Raw genomic sequence first — 19,601 nt, forward strand, 5'->3', positions numbered from 1 at the left:
GTGCTGCCACCTACTTACTATAAATAAGGCTTATTAATTTTTATAAACAACCATTGGATGGCTTTGGGAAAGGAGAAAAATCCCCAGGATAACTTCCTGAGTTACAGATTATCATATCTTTGTGTGACACTCACAGTATTTTTTTCTTTTAGCCTGAAGCACATTTTCCAAGTGAATTTTCTATTATTTAAAACAAATGGATTAGAACAGTTCAGGAAGTATCCTGCTTTGTGAGGCAAAACAAATGTAATTTTAAAAGTAAACTAAATTAACAGTAATCTTCTACTAAAAACACCCAGCATCCATCTATAACTCTACACTTTTGATTCCTCTCACACTGAATATTCTATAAGAACAGCATGGTTACAGCAAAATAATGTGACTACAACCAGGAGAAAAATTTTCAACTCAGGGTCAGTTTTTTCTTCCTCTCAGCCAACTCTGATCATCTTATCTTTGGAAGATTTATGACACAGTACAGCTGTCATCTGATCAGCACGGGCCTACTTTGTCTTGATTTCGTAATTCAGTTGCTTGGAAACTCCTGAGTACTTGGAACAGCACATAAAACACAGTCGCCCTAGCTCCTCTCTCTAGTGTGAATTAGCTACTAGAATCACATAATTCTGTTTCCTTTGAGAGCATCTACAGAGTTATTTTCAATTTTTTTTTTAAGTTAACTTGCAGTCCAAACACTTACTTATCACAGAGTAATGCGTTAGCATGGATCGACTTTTGAAAAACACAGGAAACTGAACTCCTTAAGTCAAAGCTCCTTAAATCAAATAACCTGCATAGATATATAATTTTTAAGTGACACTAAAAATAGTCACTAAATAACATTCAACTTTTCAGACTACAGCCATCAAGTACACACAAACATAAGTTAAGCTGTAAAAGTACCTATATACTTTCCATATGGCAAACCAAGGAAAGAAAACACATGAGTGTAAACAGTTGATATCATATTAAATACTCCCTCCTCATCCTTATTCATTCCCTATAAATTAAAAAAAAAAAAAAGAAAAAAAAAGAAGAAAAAAAGACAAGTTTTGCCATAGTTTTAGTTCTGCAGGCACCAAAAGGCCAGAAGACACATAAACAGAACTTCAAGACCTCTGCAACTGTCAGTGCAAGTCTGCACTCACCCACCACAAATGCCACAGCAGCCTTAGGAAAGCAAGCCTGGAGGCAGAAAGATTCAATCAAGGGATGTTATTTCACACAATTTGAATAAACCTCTTTTAATTGCATGAGCAGACTAATTACTTGCATTATTTCTGCCACAACAATCCCCACCACAACAACTACACAAGAAAGCTGTGTGGCTTCATATCAGAATTACACCCGAACAAACTAAACTACAAGGGAAATGAAGGAAAAGGCCAGTTTCCCATTCTGGTTCATCACAGAGTCTGTAGATGAAGAACAAGAGCATCACAGCAGAGAAGAGAACACGTGAGCGATAGGAGCAGAAAAGTTAAACTGGTGTCTCTTGTTGCAGGACATGACTCTAAAGCTTAGATAGCTAAAAAAAGACAAAATGCACTTGTCTGTGTCAGCAAGAAGATTATTTCCTTGGTAGTCAGCAGAAAGGTCTTTTCAGAATGTCTGAGCAGCTCTGGCAGTTGGGAACTGGCTGAAGATGACTCCACCCCGGAAAGGCACCACGCAAGTAGGAAACCTGCAGTGCCTGTTGGCTCTTGCCCCATGATGGCTCCCAGATCCCAGAGTGAGGGCAGCACGCTACCCAAGGGCCGCCCATCCTGCATGCAGAACCAAGACAACCCTCCAGAGAGGAAGGCGTCCAAGTGATCAAAGTTCTCAGCTTTCACTGTGGTGTTGGTGAAGCAGCTGCCCTGTGGGAGTGCTGCTTATGTTGAGGGTAACAGCCTGGGAACACCAGCAAAAAAAAAGCAGGAGATCCAGGTCTGCTGCCTTCTATCCCCCTGATGGAATTAAGGTTCTTCAGACAACATACTAACCACCAGAACCACGGAAGAGTCTAAGAAGATCATCCTTCAAATCATACTGGAGAAGCAGGGTCCACATTCATCTCCGAATTGAAGTGTTAGGAGGCCTAAGAGAGTATGACTGACTTAGAAGTTTCATTATTCTCTCAAAGTCAAAAGTTCTGGTCTTTGCCAAGGTTATTTAAAATTTTCAAGCTTTTTATGGTGTTCTGTGTGTTGGACAAAGATGGAGTCATCTTTGTCAAAACAGCACTCTCAACTTTCCCAGTTACTCTAACATGGCAATTAGCTACACAAAAACAATAAAAGAAATTAAGGCACTAAAAGAGTGTACACACTTAATGCACTTTGCAATTGTTGAAGAACTGACTTTCTCAAATTTTCTCCTGAACAGCAGGAATATTAGCTCTTAAAGCCTCTTCAGGCAGGGAGGATTGGAATAAGAAAGCATTCAAACAGACAGTATTACAATGCGAGAGAGTTATAATAGTTTCAGCCACTGAAAGTTTAAATCAATAAAAACTTCCCTTTGCAGGATGGAAAACATCTTAAAGACATGAGCAAAACAACACAAAAAATCTAGAAAACAGCAGCATGAACCAACATTTGTAACAACCATCTGCAGAAGTGGAGTGCAAAAAAGAACAGGGAAGGTTTGAGCTATGAAAAGGAGAAGAACAAAGTACATTCTTTGCATTAATACAAGTAAGTACAATCTGCAAGAAATGTCAATGCCTCACGATACATATACACAAGATTATGAGGTAACAAATACTCAATTTTGCTTAACTAACTTCAAATGTATTCTTCACTCCTGTTCACCATCACAGTTATTTAAAGACTGCTGTTACAGGAACAGGGTACAGCATTTCCACTAAGCAGCCAAATTCTAGTACTTGGCATAGTAATTTCCTGAAACAAATACCCATAATTAATGGCTGCAATCAGAAATAGGTTCCCCAGAAACATCTGTACAAACTCCACATGCAACATTTATATAAGCTGTGGAAACAAACCCTGGACCTCCTTCAAGCAAAAGTGTATGACACAGCAGTACAAAGCTACCATGGTAATGTCCAACTGCCGGGTCTAATTGCATTTCATCAACAAATTCCAAAATGGATTTTAAGATCTGCTGCTTAATTACCATTTCTCCCACTGGGAGTGCAGGATTGTTTGACAGTAATTCCTCACAATTAGAGGCTCCACAGGTCTGCTGTGAATGAATTTCACCCAGTGGTCTATGTACCAGACTTAAGTCCACAACCATGAGTTCACCCAAAATGCAGTGGAAGAAATTAGGGGAAGGGCAAAGAATAGGGAGTTTCCATCTCCAAGAAACAGGATAAAGAAAATATTTTAACACTACCATGACATTTACAAATTAAGCACTTCTGGTTTTGAACTCTGAGGTCAAGAATGTCTTCCTGCTGCCACCACTATAAATACAGGAAGTATTAAACATGTTACCTTTATTATTTGTAGCTGAACCCCTTCGTCTGTTTGAGGGCCTTGAAAACAGCCACATATTGTCTCGATAATTCTATCAATTAGTTTTTTTCCTGGAGCTGTACTGTCTGGAGCATTCCCTGTCAAGTGCCCATATGCTATAAGTTTCTGGAGAGAGGAAAAAAACTCATGTAAATAAGAGCTTTAAAAAATTAAGCCAGCTTTTTGTTATAAATAAATTCACTTGATAGTTCTAACTCGCACAGAATAAATAAAACAGCACCTTTTACCCCATGTATCATAAAACATCAAGGATTTTTTATATATCCTCCAGATTTATTCAATTTTCAGTCAGCAACTGCTATACAAAGTTTGTCAGCAAGTTTAAAGTTTTGTTCAGCAGTTAATGTTCTAAACCAAACAGGATTCCAAAAATTACATCACAGAAGTCTTTATATATAGTCAATATGCAAATGCTTTTTATACCAGATAAACCATCTGCAAACGCTCTCTATTTGAGCTACTAGCTGGTGTTCTATTTTTTAGAGTTTTTTCTGGGGTTTGGTTTTCTAGTATCCTTTGCTTTCCCTAGGTCTTCAATAGTTAGAAGTGAAATTAATTACAAAATTAGTAAAATCCTCTTCTGAACACTTTAGGCACAAGAGTACTTGTAAATCCCCATGCTACACAGAGTAGCATCATGGCACAAGAGCAGGCCAGGCACACATGTGCCTGTGACTGTAAACTGAGTTCACTGTTGGGCTGCTCTGGAGGAGTGAATGGCTAAATACAATGTTGTAGAATTTCTTCTGAAAACATTACAGGAACCTCGAGAGTTTTGAGAGACTAGACATCTTAAATTGTAAATATTTTGCTGCAATTATAAATAGTATAAAATGAATTTCTAATGCTATACCTGCTGTGTTTGTTCAACACACATTTAAACACATGAAAATAGGTTGCTGTACATAATAACCCAACCAGGAAACCCTGGTAAAACACACAAAGAAAAACACACATACGCTACACAATAAATCAGGCATACATTCATCCTTTGTGACAAACACATTCTGTAAAGTAAAATAATAAAAACCCCATGACATTATTTATTTCATATAACTACTCCCCCTCCAAAGCATCAGGATTTTACAGTTGATAGTAAAAACTCATCTTCATACAGACCTGTAAACAATCTAGAGATGTACTGACAATCCTGGGGCACTTGGACTGGCAGGCCAATTCAAATGGTAGGAAGTATTTGTCCGCTTCAATGAAGCTTGTCTTTGATTTCACAGGTGGAAGAGTGCTTGAACCAGACTTTGCTTCTCCATGAGGGGGACTAAACAGAATGACTGTATTAGAATACTGTAAAGTGATCACACAAATTGTTCTCACCACCACAATGTTTATGAATGAAATAAAATATCAAAAAAATTAACATTAGGAAAGACAAACTTCTAACAATAGTAACCCATGAAGTATTCTTAACACCTTTTATACTTCACGGCTCCTTTGTGGACCAGGCAAATTGACCCACTTGCCCACTAAGGGGCTATCCAGTGGTACCTGCTGGTATGGAAGCAGAAAGACTTGCTTCCTCTCAAATACCAAAGGACTCCCCTTACTAGACTGGCAAAAGCACCAAACTAACAGAACAAAATGAGCAGAACCTTTATCTCAATCTCTGCTTCAGGTAACATCACTTAATTTAACAGTCGAGTGGTTACCAACATATCTCACTTGGGTAAATTATCTGAAAATACTAACTGTACAAAAGCAAGAAAATTCTGAGCTGTTGAAGTTTTATTGATTACAGCACCTTTAGAAAGGTCATGATCATTAATATCACAAAAGGATAATTAGGAATGGGTCATTTTTCACTAATTTGAGTGCATCAATGCAGTTTCGCTTTGGCTCAAAGCAAGATGTTTAGATTTTTCATTTCATAGAATAACTCATCACCTTTATATAAAGCATTCCCAACCTTTTTTTTGCACTCATAGGTACCTTTAGATAAAAGGTAAACAACACTGGCTTGAAAAGCAGTATTAAAAAAAGTGCAAAGTGTCACATTCTGTAGTGAAGGCTCACAGAATTCTTGCAGTAATTCAAATAGATCTTGGTAGAACAACTGCACTGAAACACAGCATGCACGTTGCTAATTAAAACAGATGCTTCAAGGAATGCACTCAATTTCATGTTCCCAAAGTAGAAGAATGGACTGCTAAGAGTTCATTATAAATCCACAGCATGTCTGCAGTCTCACACATTATAGAGTGGGCCTTAAACTAATCAATACAAATTAGTTTCAGCTTTTCAAGGAGCAGGCTGGATTGTCCTTCAGATTATATCTGTCACCACATTCAAATAGATCTTGTTTAGGTTGCTTAAAAAGGGCACCCAAATTCAAGACTTAAGAGTGAGTAATTAGTATTAAGATGCTACTTTTTACTGGCTACATCTCTTTTGAAGGTTTAAGAATTTATCCCTATACATTTTTTTCCTGAAAGAAAAAAAAGAAACCTCTGAAGAAGGCCAGAGTTGTTTTGGGTTTTTTGGGGTTTTTTTTGTTGGATGCATAACTTTATTTATTGCCCTGTATTTTTCTGCTGGAAGCAGAGCTCTTTTGAACAACACGCTAATCAGATAAGCTGCAGAGGAAGTATTCTTGATTCATGATTCTTCTATGTTCCTGAATCTCTGTGATACTCCCTATAAAAGCTTTACTCTGAGGAATGAAAGGGCAGTTATCTGTTGCTTGTGTCTTATGACAAGACCGTACCTCATCTAGCGATTATGCCCATTGAAATCATCTAAGTTAAAAAGACCACTCTGAAAATAAACCCAGAATTGTTCAAAACAAGGAGCAGGCCATGGTGAGATTCCAAAAATTAAGAACTCATGCCACAGCAAGCTGCTACATTAGCCTGGAGCATCTCCTATTCTCTGAATTGAAAGCTATTTTAAAATGGGCAAGATATTAAATATGGAAGATGATGCACATTTGTCTCTGGAAAAGCAACTCAGTAAAGCTCTTCACACTGCTGGGAATGCAAGGGAAGGGGATAGCAGAGACAGGAGAAGAGAAACTCAGAAGGAATTCTTAATGTCAGTGAATGGCTTCTTAACCCAGCAACGATTCCCAACACCTTCTTCCCCCAAGGCATCTACAAAGCATGGGAATTATGAAATATGCTGGTATTTATGTATTAGCCATAGAGAAAGGCTAAGGTATGTATCAAATAATGGATTTGGAAATTTATTTTGGCAGCATTTGCTGCGTAATGGTTACATAAATCAGCTTGTACTTTTTTATTCCCTTCCCCTGCACCCCACTACCAAATACCAGTCCTGTTTAAAAAATAAATAGCAGAACAAAATGAGCTGTTTTCCATGCAAAATTTCTGGAAAGTGGAAATTATCTACTCTTCAGTTCATTCTAGGTTAACTGAGATCAGTTACCTTGAACAGGGACTGGAAAAATTTAAACACTCACCATTAAAAATCCCTTATTAGGACATTTGAATCTCAATTACAGAAGTAAGATCCTGAAAATAATTTAATAGACTATGAAGTCTCTCTATTCTAGGGCCTAGAAAAACAGTATTTTCTACTGCACCTAAACAATTTAACTCTACACTAAGAATAGAGAAGTCCATTCACAATTTCCAAGACCAGCAAAGCCTTCACAGTAGCAAAAGGTTACTGTCAAAATAACGACAGCACCAAAGAAACCAAAATCTATTTAGAAAATGGCTATAGGAAGATAAGACATACCAATTCTACTCCCAAAAAGATCCCAACTTCAGATATTGATAGGGCAGAAATTATGCACTGGAAGTTCAGAAATGGCTCAACCACATTTGTATAAATTATTTTAATTCTGTGGTCTCATTAGTTTTAGCACGGTATTTAACTACAGGATATTACTTTTCCTTATTCAGTGCCCAGAACAAATATCTCTCACTGAATATTTAACATAAAGCATTTTTTCTTATCATGCTTCACAATGTGGACTTCTGCTTTATTTATACCACTCTAAGAAAAACCTATTATAAATTCCTATTATTACTTTCTGTCTGAGACAATCTTGTAGTGCTGGATGCAATGTTTTCTAAACGCTATATAAATATGAAATTTATTTTTACAATCTTACTATGAGCTCATTGTATTGACTTCATCCTGCTGGGGGAAAGCAAAGCACAATTTCAATCAGATGCACCCTTTAAGTTTTACAAGCCCAATTTTATAAGCTGCAAGACTAAATTTTTCAGCATATTTGATTTTATTAAGTTTTCTTTTACATCTTCTTAAACAAAGTTCCCACTGACTTAATTACTGCTGGAAGTGATTCTATTTTCCAAACCAAAACTGTAAATTTCTGCTCAAATATCCAGGAGATGAAGCAGAAATCCTTAGCATCCAACTTTGACAGCTGTGGTTTTAATGATTTGCCCAATACTGAAATCCAGTTACAGGGCAGAATAGAGATCCCTAAGCAGCACCCAGCTGCCTAAGAACATTTTCATCCTCAGTTTCACCCACTGATCCAATTCTCTCAACAAGTGGTATGAACAGTCTTCACCTCCCAGTCCTGACTCAGAGTTAGGAACACTGGATGAGGAAGACAACCCTGTGGAACATGTAATGAAATGCCAATAACAGATCCCACAGCTCAGCAACACTTAGAAGTTTGCTGACAGCAAAAGACTGCTGAATGCCAATTTTTGGTTTTACCACCACTTGTAGAAGAATTGCCTTCACAAATCTATTCCCTAACAAGGTCCTTTCCAGACACTACCTTTGCCAGTTACATTACTTTTTTCTGCTCACTCCCACTTCCTCGCCCCAACCTCCTCCCTCTGATCACTCCAAGTATTTTACCTGCATTCTTCCCCCTTCTCTGAATCTACTTCAAGGCTCTTCCAGCAATACATTGAAATAAATTTCTGTGCCATCCACGAAGACCTTTTCCAACTCTGATCCCTATTTCCTACGCTCCCAGGCCAGAGAATGCCACCCTGCTCCCTTCTAAGCCCTGTGCCCTGCACCAGAACAGCCAGACACATAAAGCAGCACTATCTGTACATTTCCAGACACCACCAACCACCCAAAATACGCTGAAAATGTTTTTCAGAGAGAGTCCATACTCCCCATGCAGAATAAGTATGGTACACATTTTAAGATGTTAAAAGCACTATCACTTAATACAATGAACTATCACATACCTTTGCTTTTCTGTTTCAGCCTTTATTTCCTCTGTAAAATGAAACAAAGGCATAGTTATAGAAATGGCATCATAAGCACATTTACAAAATTAAATAACAGAAAACTACTGGATAGCAAAACTATTTAGGCAAACATTTGAAACCAGGATTATTATAAAATAGAAAATACATGTTTACAGTTTCATAAGTACCTGTACTCTCCACCTGCACTGACTGCAAACTGTATCATAATTACTTTGTTAATCTGTATTCAAAATTGGATGCTTAAATTTGCATCCAGTCATGCCAGCTAAACATCATGTCCCTGAAATGCTTCTGTGAAGACACTGGCCAGCTCTTTTCACAGCTGATGTATATAGAAATAATAAGGAAAACACAAATATTATTCAAACTATTAATTTACCCATAAAGAATATAAAACATATACTGCTTGATAAATAAATATTATACAGAAACACAACCAAACAATCCACTGCTAGTTCTTAGATGAAATCTGAATGACCAGTTATCACCCCTGGTTTTAAACAGTGTGAGATACCACAGTAATGACTAAGGGAGAGGAAAAAAGTCTGTAGCACGTCTATTTCACATTATTTTAAAATATATTATAACAGAAGGATGAATAGTTGGCAAACATTTTCAGCAATTTTTTAACTATACATTTTCAAAATAATTGTAGATTACTCCAACTAATTTTAGGAAACATCTTTGAGTCAAGACTAGTCTTGTCTATTCTCTAGTCATTTTGCATGCTTAAATCACAGGGAACTTCATAAAGCCTAGGTTATCCAGTGCTGAAGCAATACATACTTAAAATAAACTGTACAGGATCAAGAATGAAAGAGTGTGTGTGTTTTTAAAGGAATCTCAGGAGATCTATTCCAGTATCAAGTCCTGCTCAAACATGCAAAGCCATAATCAACTAAACCAAACACTACCACTTTGATTTTTGTGTATAGGCCTTGAACTAGCGGCACGAATTGATTCTGACAAAAACCACACCAACTTAATCTTTCTAACCAAGCTCCCATGCAGCAAAAGCACACTTTGTCTGCCTCCTGCCCTTCATTTGCCATTTCACATGGTCATACTGATTCACTTACCAACACAGGCTCTCATGCTTGGTATTTTATCACAAATCACTTGTAGCAAATACGTTTACTAACTCACTTTCTCAACATCCAGAGAACTGAACATATGGAATGCACATCACCTAAAATCTGTATCTTACTTCTGGTAAGACTGATGGTCATATTTACACTGAGAGGTTAGCAGGTCACTGGTTCATCCCAGAAACAGCTACTCCAGAAGTTGATCAAATCTGGGCTACCCAGGACTAGACAAAACATAAAAATAATTCCATATTCTAGGCACTAAGTAAGTAGCAATAATAAGACTCATGGTCTGCAATGTTTCAGTAAAGTATACCTTCCTCCCAGATTATGACATTACAACTTTTACTCACTTGGAGACAAATTCCTGACCAACAGAAAGGAGAAGAAACTCTCTTCCTCCCTTCCACAATCTCCATACCTTCCATTATTTTACCTCCCACCTTAGCATTCACATCCAGGAACCCTGCTCCCTGAGATATGCTGAAGTCTGTCCATCAAACAACATTATCAACCAACAGATAAAACTGAACGACTTCCAAGTTTACAGTTTCCAACAAAACTGACCAGAGGTAAAAAGCTTTTACAAGTATCATTCTAATTAAATTACTACCATTTCAAGCAGCATTGCCTAAGTCTATTCATGTGAAACCACTGATTTTATAACATATGTTAAATAAAAAGAAAGGTTCTTACAGTGGCTGATATCAATTATTTTTACAAGACTAGAATATTTGTAATTGCAGAGAAGCATGATATAATACTATTAGTATGAACAAGGTAAAACAGCAAACTTGAACTTTACTTTTACCCTTGAGAATAGAGAAAATCTTATTTCTTTCACTGTCTGATTGCTGCCTCTGCTCTCAGAACACAAGTTAATCACAGCACAATTTCACGGTCACGTATCAACTACATTCAGTAGGAAGCATACAAAAATTCAAGAAGCATTATCACCAGAAAACCAGATTATAATAAAGGTAACTAACAATTCTCATGTGAGGTAACTAATCTGTTAAAGACAGATGAACCAGAACAGTTACTGATGCATTCTTTTCAATGGGAAAAAGTAATCCCTGCAGAACTAAAAATTAGCTGGAAAGATGAAGCCAGGCTTGACAACACTCCTTAATTTGCTCTCCCTCTCTCCAAACACACAACCAAAACTGCAACAGAGAGGATCTCAGAGCCAGAAAAGCTTATTATCTCAGAATTACCATTCATTCTGGGAGAGAAGAAATAAAGAGAATGTAAGATGCAAGAACAGGGGATGAAAACTGTAGGGAAGGACAACACCTTCCTCTGTATTTTTTGTGATGTAAACACAGAATTACTATGAAAACCAGCTCAGATTACTCTATGGTACTGAAACAATCCCGTGCCCTAAAATGGAACTAGTTATCATTATTTAAAAGTGCGGCAGAAATGACAAAATAAACCCCTTCTGAATCTCCCCTTCACACACAGCTCCAGAAGACCTCTTTACAGAATTCTGTGACCTCTATGACAGAATTAATGGAAATACACAAAGCTTTTGCACACTGAAGCTAGAGCTGATCAAAGAAATATATTATTTTGCAGTTTTACAATGGCACGTATCAACCGTTTCCCCAAACAGGCAAAATGAGTCATGTCCATGAGTTGCAACATAATTTTCCATTTCATCTACACTTTTACAGACCATCATCATTTCAAAGAAATCTCTGAAAACAACTAAGACCTTTGTTGTTGGTTTTGGTTGGGTTTGAGTAATTTTCTTCACAGCAGGTTGTAGATGGTGCTGTTTTTTGTGCTGGAAACACTGTTGATAACTCAGGAATGCTTTAGCTAAGCAGTGCTGACAGAGAGTCAAGGGTTTTTTTCAGTTTCTCACTCCACCCCATCAGTGAGTAGGCTGGGGCTGCCCACCACAACAGCCAACTTCTACAGACCCCAGGGGTATTCCATTCCCCAGGGTGTCACACTCAGCAATAAAAAACTGGGGCAAGAGGCAGGGGGTGTGTGTGCAGTTTGCCTGTGCTGCTTGGAGGCTCGCTGATAATTGCACCACTTGCAGTGGTGAGCTACTGAAATTTTTGCATCACACGTTTCTTGTGTTTGATTTTCCTTGTCATTTCTCCCTATTTTCCTTTTTTTAAATTAATCTGTCTTTATCTGAATCCAAAGTTTTTGCCCTTTTACCCTTCCAACTCTCTGATATAAGCCAGTTAGTTGCTGGCCAGAGATAAACAGCAACAGGCATCCATAATTTCATTCTCACCTCTCCAGCTTTAATTCACTACTTTTATTATGACATTTGAACACTTTTCCTTACTCTCTTCAGACTGCTTACAGTTTTCAGTATAAAAAACCTCAAACTAGTTTCCAGTTTTCCCTCTTTTCCTTTAACACCTTATAACCAACTAATCTCATGTGCAACTATGAAATCAACAAATTTCTCTGTAATGACTAACACCAAACAGCAATATCAAAATGTCTAAGCAGGTCAAGTAGGTGCTGTGGGCAGTACTGGATTGTAACACTGAACAAAACTCCAATTTAAGAATAATTAACTGTTTACCTCCTATATCCAATTCAAAGTGTGATTTAAACCTTTAAAAGCATTTCGAATAACCTAAATTTCAAATGGGTATCTTTAGGTACTATTTCCTTCTGGTTACCTAAACATGCTGTCATAGTAAGTGAAGTAAAAATATTCTAGAGTGATACTTTGGCAGAAGTCAAGGATAACAGTCTCATCAAGTAAGGAATAACTAAAATGTTATCTTCAGGATTGCTACACAGAGCTAAATTCTACGATATCATCATCAAACTGTACATTAGATTACAGGAAAAAGAATTCTTATAGAACTTGCACTTGGGAAAAATGCAAACTACCATGAAGTGGAAAAATACTTTACAAGTTCATTATAAAATATGATGGTAGGTAAACCCCACACATCTAAAAGTACTTAATACATCTCATTCTATTTTTCCATTCTTGCATCAGAATTGTATTCAAGAACAAGTATATATTACATTCCCACAATACTGTATTCTAAACAACTGCCAGAGAAGCACATGCATAATTCTTAATTCCACAAGAATCTGCACATCTAAAGCCTAATTCTCACTGTAAGTATCTGAATAAAAGCTTATTAAATATAGAATGAATTCAAGACAGAAAGCAGTGGCATTTTAAAGAACTGTAACATCTTAGGTAATCAGAAGGCAGAACTATCCAAAGCAGCACAGGCTGCAATAATTCAAGGAAACAAGTCAATGTTTGGAGTTCACATGACTTCTACCATAGAAAACTACTGTGAGAAGGAAGCAATTTGCATTCAATTCTTTCAAGTCAAAGCAGGTGGATAAGATCCAAGGAACAAGCAGTGAAGATGAATTTAAATTACACCGCTATCTATATTAAAAAAGGTGAAATCAAATTAAAGCATTAAAGCTTTGCTTGAATTGACTTTGCTTGCATTCTTCCATCCAAGTATTCTAGTGACTGTCTCCAGTATCATACAAAATATTGTGGCAAATAAATGATTTAAAGACTCCACATTTTCCCTCATTAACAATACAGAAAATACTTCTCCATTTCAAGGTACACAAAAACTCTGTAATATAAGCCTAGAAATTCCTTATTTATTTGAAAATAACTTCAATTAACTACACTCCTAACTATGAAATAAGATTATTACACATATGGTAACAGTTTAATTTTAAAAAAGTACCAAGTTTGAACTTACAGTAGTAAAGCCATATAACTATGACAGGGACAAAAATACCAATTTCCCCTTCAAAGAGAAGAAATTCCAAACAGATAATGCTGAGTATGTTCTTTCCTGAACTGGGTTATTAGAATTTATTTCTGAGGAAACATCTCAAACTTACTTCATTTCTGCACATCTGTTAGCTTCAAGCAGTGTTGAAAAATCTCATCTATTCAGCTAAAGTACTAAGACCCAAAAGGCACTAACAGACTCCAGGGAAAAACCTAAAATAATTACATCTAAGGAGCCCAAATAATGTAACTGGAGAAACATACAGCTGTTTTTAACTCAAATTCCACTATCCTAAAAAAATTATAATCCAGAGATGCCCTCTGTGGGCAATTTTTGCTAAGTCAGTACATTTAAGAAAAAACAGTAAGTTTATGTCAAAATACATGCTGCAAATTTAGCACTTGCTTTCACCCAAACATTATCCTTAACATCTAAGCCACTTACAGATCATCCACAAAGCTGAAGATTTGCCAAGAGACAGTGTCCAGAGCACACACACAGACTACTGAGGCTTCCAGCTGACCACTCTTCTTGCTCCCACAGAGCCTCTGTGCCACTGCCTCTGAACTACCCCAGTTTCAGTCTGTTTCCTTACCAGAAAGGAATGAAAGGAAACATACTAAGGAGGTATGGAGAATGTCCAACCCAGATTATGGTATTTTCCTGTCCTATTTGATTTTTAACTGTAGCAGTTAAATTAACTACTAAGAGGTGTAATTAACTTCATGAACTTTTAATACATCTATCTGCAATGTCAATGGTGTATCAGTGTATGCAATAGCAAACAGACAAAAAAAAGAAAGCTTTATAAAAAGCCCCATTGGGATCTCAAAGCAGCACAGAATAATTAAACAGTTTAGTTTAACACTGTACTAATCTCTTCCCCTAGATTATCAAATCAGGTTGACCTGCCTAATACTGGTAATAGTGCAATGAAAATTCATTACAGGAAGACAGTACTGAAATGATTTGTATTTTGGGTTGCCTGCAAAACAAATCACTCATTATGTAAGCTGAAATTGTTTCTTAAATGGAATTCTCAAGATACATATCACAGCACTATGTCTTCCTCTAAATCCTATAAATAGCTTTTTCTGTCATATCTTCCAGGAAGAACAGAGATCTCCCCTCCCTTCCCTCAAACCCCCTTCAACACAGTCTCTAGAAAAGGTGGACAAAAACCTCTTATTTTTGGGAGTCCAAGAACAGGCTGATAATGGCACTAGGGTGCAGCTTTTCTTCTGTTTTAATCCAGCTAATCTAAAGAAAAATGGGATTGGAAGAAATGCAGATGCAAGTACAAGCACAATATAGCATCAAAGTGTGAATTTTAACTGTGTACATCCTCTTCATTGTATAATATCATGAGTGTTCCATCCCTTTAAAAATTCCTGAGCTCAGACTTTAGCACAGGCCTTCAGTGAGAGTTTATTCACACATCTGTACAACTGCTAGTTCTTGCTCGGGTTCCTTACACCTTTTCAGTATACTTAGTTTCCTCTGTCTGTAAAATTATAGCTCACACAGCAATGGCACAGGGACAGAAAACAGCAAAGTTCTGTACATTTTTAAGAAAATCACTGCTGTGGTCTCATTTAGCACGTATATAACAGAAAATAATTCTTGTACAGACAAATAAAAGAATCTCAGGAGTATATTTGAACACTTCCACTTGCTTTCCATTCCAACATATTACACTGTTGCAATTTCATGTTTACAGGTATCCAAGCAGTAACCAAGGAAGCAGGTTAATTTAAGAAGCAGCATTCCAAACAAACAGCAGTTATATTTTGAGTCTGATAACTGTTGATGAAATTCTGTATAAATCCTCCTCGTTGTGCTCTACAAAATCTTGAAATCCTCTAATCAAGAGAAATGCTTCCTTGGTATGAGAAGTCATATCTCATTATCTTTGAAAAACATGGAGGAATAACCTTTGAATCATGTAGAGAAATATTTACATATACATACACACAAAGTCAAAACTCAGAAGTCACAAACACTGACTTAGGTAGCATGCTTCAACTTTAGATGACACTACCTCCTTTGAAGAGTGCTAATACAGGAAAGGAACAATATCTGTTGTTACTTCCCATGCCCTATTTTCTGATATGCTACAGATTCACAGCAAATCCTGTCCAAGTGTTTCTCTACTTTTACATCTGCACTTCAAAAGCTGTTATGTCTCATGCTCCTTATTGTTTTGGGTATTTTTAAATCTTTGAAGCAATCTTCTCCTTTATTCTCAGTTTTCTTTTTAGCCATTTTTAGATGGCACTAATACTAGAACTACAGGCTCTCCCCAGCCCTGCTCACAATATACCATTCAGGAATATGCAACTCTGCTGTAAATTTAGAAACCTGAATGCACAGCCTGTCTTGGTTCAGTCAAACTTAGAACCTGCTCCTTCAGTTTATTACATATGACATTTTCAAACACAGAATCACTGGCAAATTATACAAAAACAGAAACTACTCTAGTGGCCTTATTCTGCTTAAAATTAATTCAGAATAATTCAGTCCACAGGGGTTTTATAACTGGATTTTCTGTAATAATCCTTCTATTTGCTAAACCAAGTTGAGACTACTGTCAAGCTGCTTCTCTACTTGAGGAGCAGTGACACACATATAGGTCACACACTGCCAGGGATAACTGAACACTGGTCATTCTTAATAGTATTTATTTTCTAACATGTGGCTGAAAAGCTCACTTCCTACAGCAGTAAATCCTCTGCTTCCCCTCATTACTATATGGGTCATCCTTTATTAAATCTACAGCAAACTCCCAGCCACACCCAAATGTGTGGCTTTTTCTTAGATAAATATAAAAGAAGAGAAACAGTTAAAGAGGTCAGCCATGCAGATTTAGTTTAATCAAGATGGGCATACTTTTCAAATACCTTGTGCCACCCTTTGGCACCTCTTCCCACAATCTCTGTGAGTAAGTTCCATGCTCAGAACTGGTGGTACAAGTTGCTGAAAAGGTCCATTAACATACAAGCAGCTTGGTTGCTTACCAAACAGTCACTTAACCAGACTGGAAAAAGGATCTTGCCAAGAGAGACAGTTTTCCAGTGTGCTTTAATCCAGTCTATCTGAGGGTGGCCACCAAAAAAGCATTTCCTCCTATTCCACTGTCTGTGCATATCTGCACTGTCCTTAGACAATAGCTACTAAGGCACTGCATTTAAATAGCCTGACAATATTAGTTTTCATTAGGTCAGAGAGCTATTTCAACTCACTGGAGATCTACATGACCCTGAGTTGCCATACCTCATGTGCATCTCATGTTTTGGGAAGGAAAAGCTGGAACAGAATTGCCCATTGCAGTGTACACCAAAAAATGCATTGGAATAAATACACTGCAAAAGGTCTATAAAGTCTACCCACTATGTCTCATCAAGAACAGTGCTATTTTTATAAAATGAAGTAAAGTTTTGACAGGACAATAATGTTTCTTTATCACATAATGGGGAGAAAGCCTGCAGCTGTATATTCTTCTTCACATTCACAATGTGTATAGTTTTTCTTACTCTTCCTTCTCACGTCACATATTAAAACACTTGTGAGCTGTGTAAATTCTGCTTCTGTAGCCTACAATTCCAGCAACACAGCAACAACTATTCAAATGGAGACAGGCAGCACATTTTGAAAACAGCATAAACTTCATGTGGATATTTTTATTACTTTTTCGTAATTCTTGCTGCTTAAAGAAAGAAGGTAGCACACGTGTGCTATGTACACAAATGAGTCAGCTACAACTCAGAACAAAGAAAGACTATTCAGCAAGAAAAATTTACAATGATGTTCAATGTCTGAACAGCAAAAAATAAGTTACTACTTAACATCTCTTTCCTCCTGCCTGCATCATCTATCTATATTAAGTCAGTACAACCGTCTTGCACTCCTGCAATAGAACTGCAGATGGATTTTACTAGTTAAAATGTAACAAAGTAAAACCAGATTAAGAACATAAATTTTGATATTTTAACTTAAATTTTAAAAGACTTTTTCAAAAAAATCCCACAACATAAATGAGTTCCTACACCTGTTTTTACCATGTGGTCAAGGATAGGATGGGGAAGAAAACAAATGCTTTACTCAGTATTACTGCTACTGCTGGGGAAGTACAGGTTTGTAAGTTACAACCAACTGGAATAACTGAACAGAAAATGAAATTCAACATGGAAACATGAAAATGTGCATTGAGGAAGGTCATTTATTTCTTTAGTAAAGAATATGAGGGGAAAAAATTTTGCAGAGAAACACCAAAATAAGACAGATCTCCTACAAGAGTTTGATCAAAGGCCACACTACAACTGTTCAGGTCCAAATTACTACAACTTAAAGAAAAAGCCATTTCACTAAGTGCAACAGTATACAAAAAGATTCTTACCAGTATCTCTCACAAAAATAGCACATGCTGGACTAAGAAAAGCAAGAATTCCAAGTCTTTGGAGATGAACAGACAAAACAAAACCTAAACAAACCATAAAAACCAGCTTCTCTGCCTCAGGAATTGATTTTTCAAATATTCTTGCAAAGAAGCGTAACTGACATTTAAGCAGCGCATAACAAGGTAAATGAATCTGACTACCAATGATAAATTCTGTAACATAGTGATTATAATCAGCATAATTCTTGTCAGAAGCCAGACTTTATTTACATCACCTCTGTCAATGCAGCCCAACATTACAAAGCACTCTGTGTGAATTCCTGCAAACACTTGTAACCCCCCTAAATAGAGTTGGGAATCTACTAATTGAATTAAGTTTCAAATTTAAGGGAGAGGGCAAGGTTAAGCCACAAAGGATGACAGAATTTAATAGTCTGAAGTAATATATAACTCCAGCAGTCTCTATAGAATAGTTCATGCAAGATAAGGGGACTCAACTCAACTCTTGTTTACCTGAATCAACTGATGGCACACATTATTTTGTCAGCATATTCATCAAAGAGAAAACAGAGTAAAAAATCAGGACAGACAGAAATTCTCAACAGTGTATCCTGCAGAGAGACTCAGTACATCCAGTCCTGCTATCAATTTTCTCAAGCATTCATTACTTCACTTGATTGAGTATTTGCTCCAGTCAGAAGAGCTGCAGCTTGTGCTGCATGCCAGAGCAGGGCTGCAGACACTCTGGGCATGGTGGGTTTATGCTTCCTCCAAACCACAAGGAAACCGACAGCTCTGTTGTTTGAAATGGTGAAGCATGTTTGCCTATTTCTAGAGAATGTGAGTCATCAATAACTCTTGATTTGCCACAGCAGATTGATATGTTGCCCTGTGAAATTTTGAAAAGTCAAAAGCAAGCCTCAGTTCTTCTGCAAACTTAAAATAATATAACTGACTACGTATGACATTTCTGGTGAAAGCCATCAGACAGGAAATGTAGTATCATGTCCTACAGAGAAAAGCTTGTGATAATGCAAGCTTGTGACTTTTCCATATCAAGTTTGGCTTCCCCTCTTTCCATTCCTTTAACTGCATAGCTTGGCTTCCCTCACTATTAGAATCAGAAACTCAAACACATTGCTTTGCTTGGAAAAGTGTGGGTTTCTGTCAAAAATAATAATAATAATAATTTAAAAAAATAACATAAATATATGTAGATGTATGTCAGAGGTGGAAACAAACTTTGCAGACAGAAGATTACATTTGAAGTAGGGACAGCATTTTTAATCAATTTATTTTCATGTGTCTGATAAAGCTTATCTGAAATGAAATACATCTACAACAAAACCCCGTGATTTGTATCTCATCTGAAGGGACACAACGAGCTTCTCTCTCATTTTTAAGTTTGACCTTTAAGTTCAAAGCAGGCAAACATGAGCAGTCTAACTAAAAAAAAAATCAATCAAAGATCTGATAGTGTGAAATAGTCTCACCCTCTGCAATGTAATTGCTGGATTCTTCCACCATATCCATCCCTGTAAGAGAGAAATTTCTGCACACTCACTTGAAGTCAAGCAATGCAATAAATGGAAGGCTTAACAGAAACATGTCTCTTAAGTACCTAACTCTTAAAGTGTAACTAGCATTTTAATTGTTTGCATTTACAACTGGCA

At 36.9% G+C, this 19,601-nt stretch overlaps 1 protein-coding gene across 1 annotated transcript in view; it reads right to left on the bottom strand.

Annotated features, from left to right (window-relative positions):
- The window catches only part of ARFGEF1 (ADP ribosylation factor guanine nucleotide exchange factor 1), an 84,975-nt gene that overhangs the window by 49,586 nt on the left and 15,788 nt on the right, over nucleotides 1–19,601 (bottom strand). The window contains exons 2-4 of the mRNA XM_064706192.1: nucleotides 8,651–8,681; nucleotides 4,605–4,761; nucleotides 3,444–3,590 (exon numbers count right to left, since the gene is read on the bottom strand). Of these exons, the coding sequence (XP_064562262.1) occupies nucleotides 3,444–3,590; nucleotides 4,605–4,761; nucleotides 8,651–8,681 (335 nt within the window). The remainder of the gene's footprint in view (nucleotides 1–3,443; nucleotides 3,591–4,604; nucleotides 4,762–8,650; nucleotides 8,682–19,601) is intronic.

This window comes from Zonotrichia leucophrys, chromosome 2, assembly GCF_028769735.1.
Source record: "Zonotrichia leucophrys gambelii isolate GWCS_2022_RI chromosome 2, RI_Zleu_2.0, whole genome shotgun sequence".
Taxonomy (NCBI): domain Eukaryota; kingdom Metazoa; phylum Chordata; class Aves; order Passeriformes; family Passerellidae; genus Zonotrichia; species Zonotrichia leucophrys.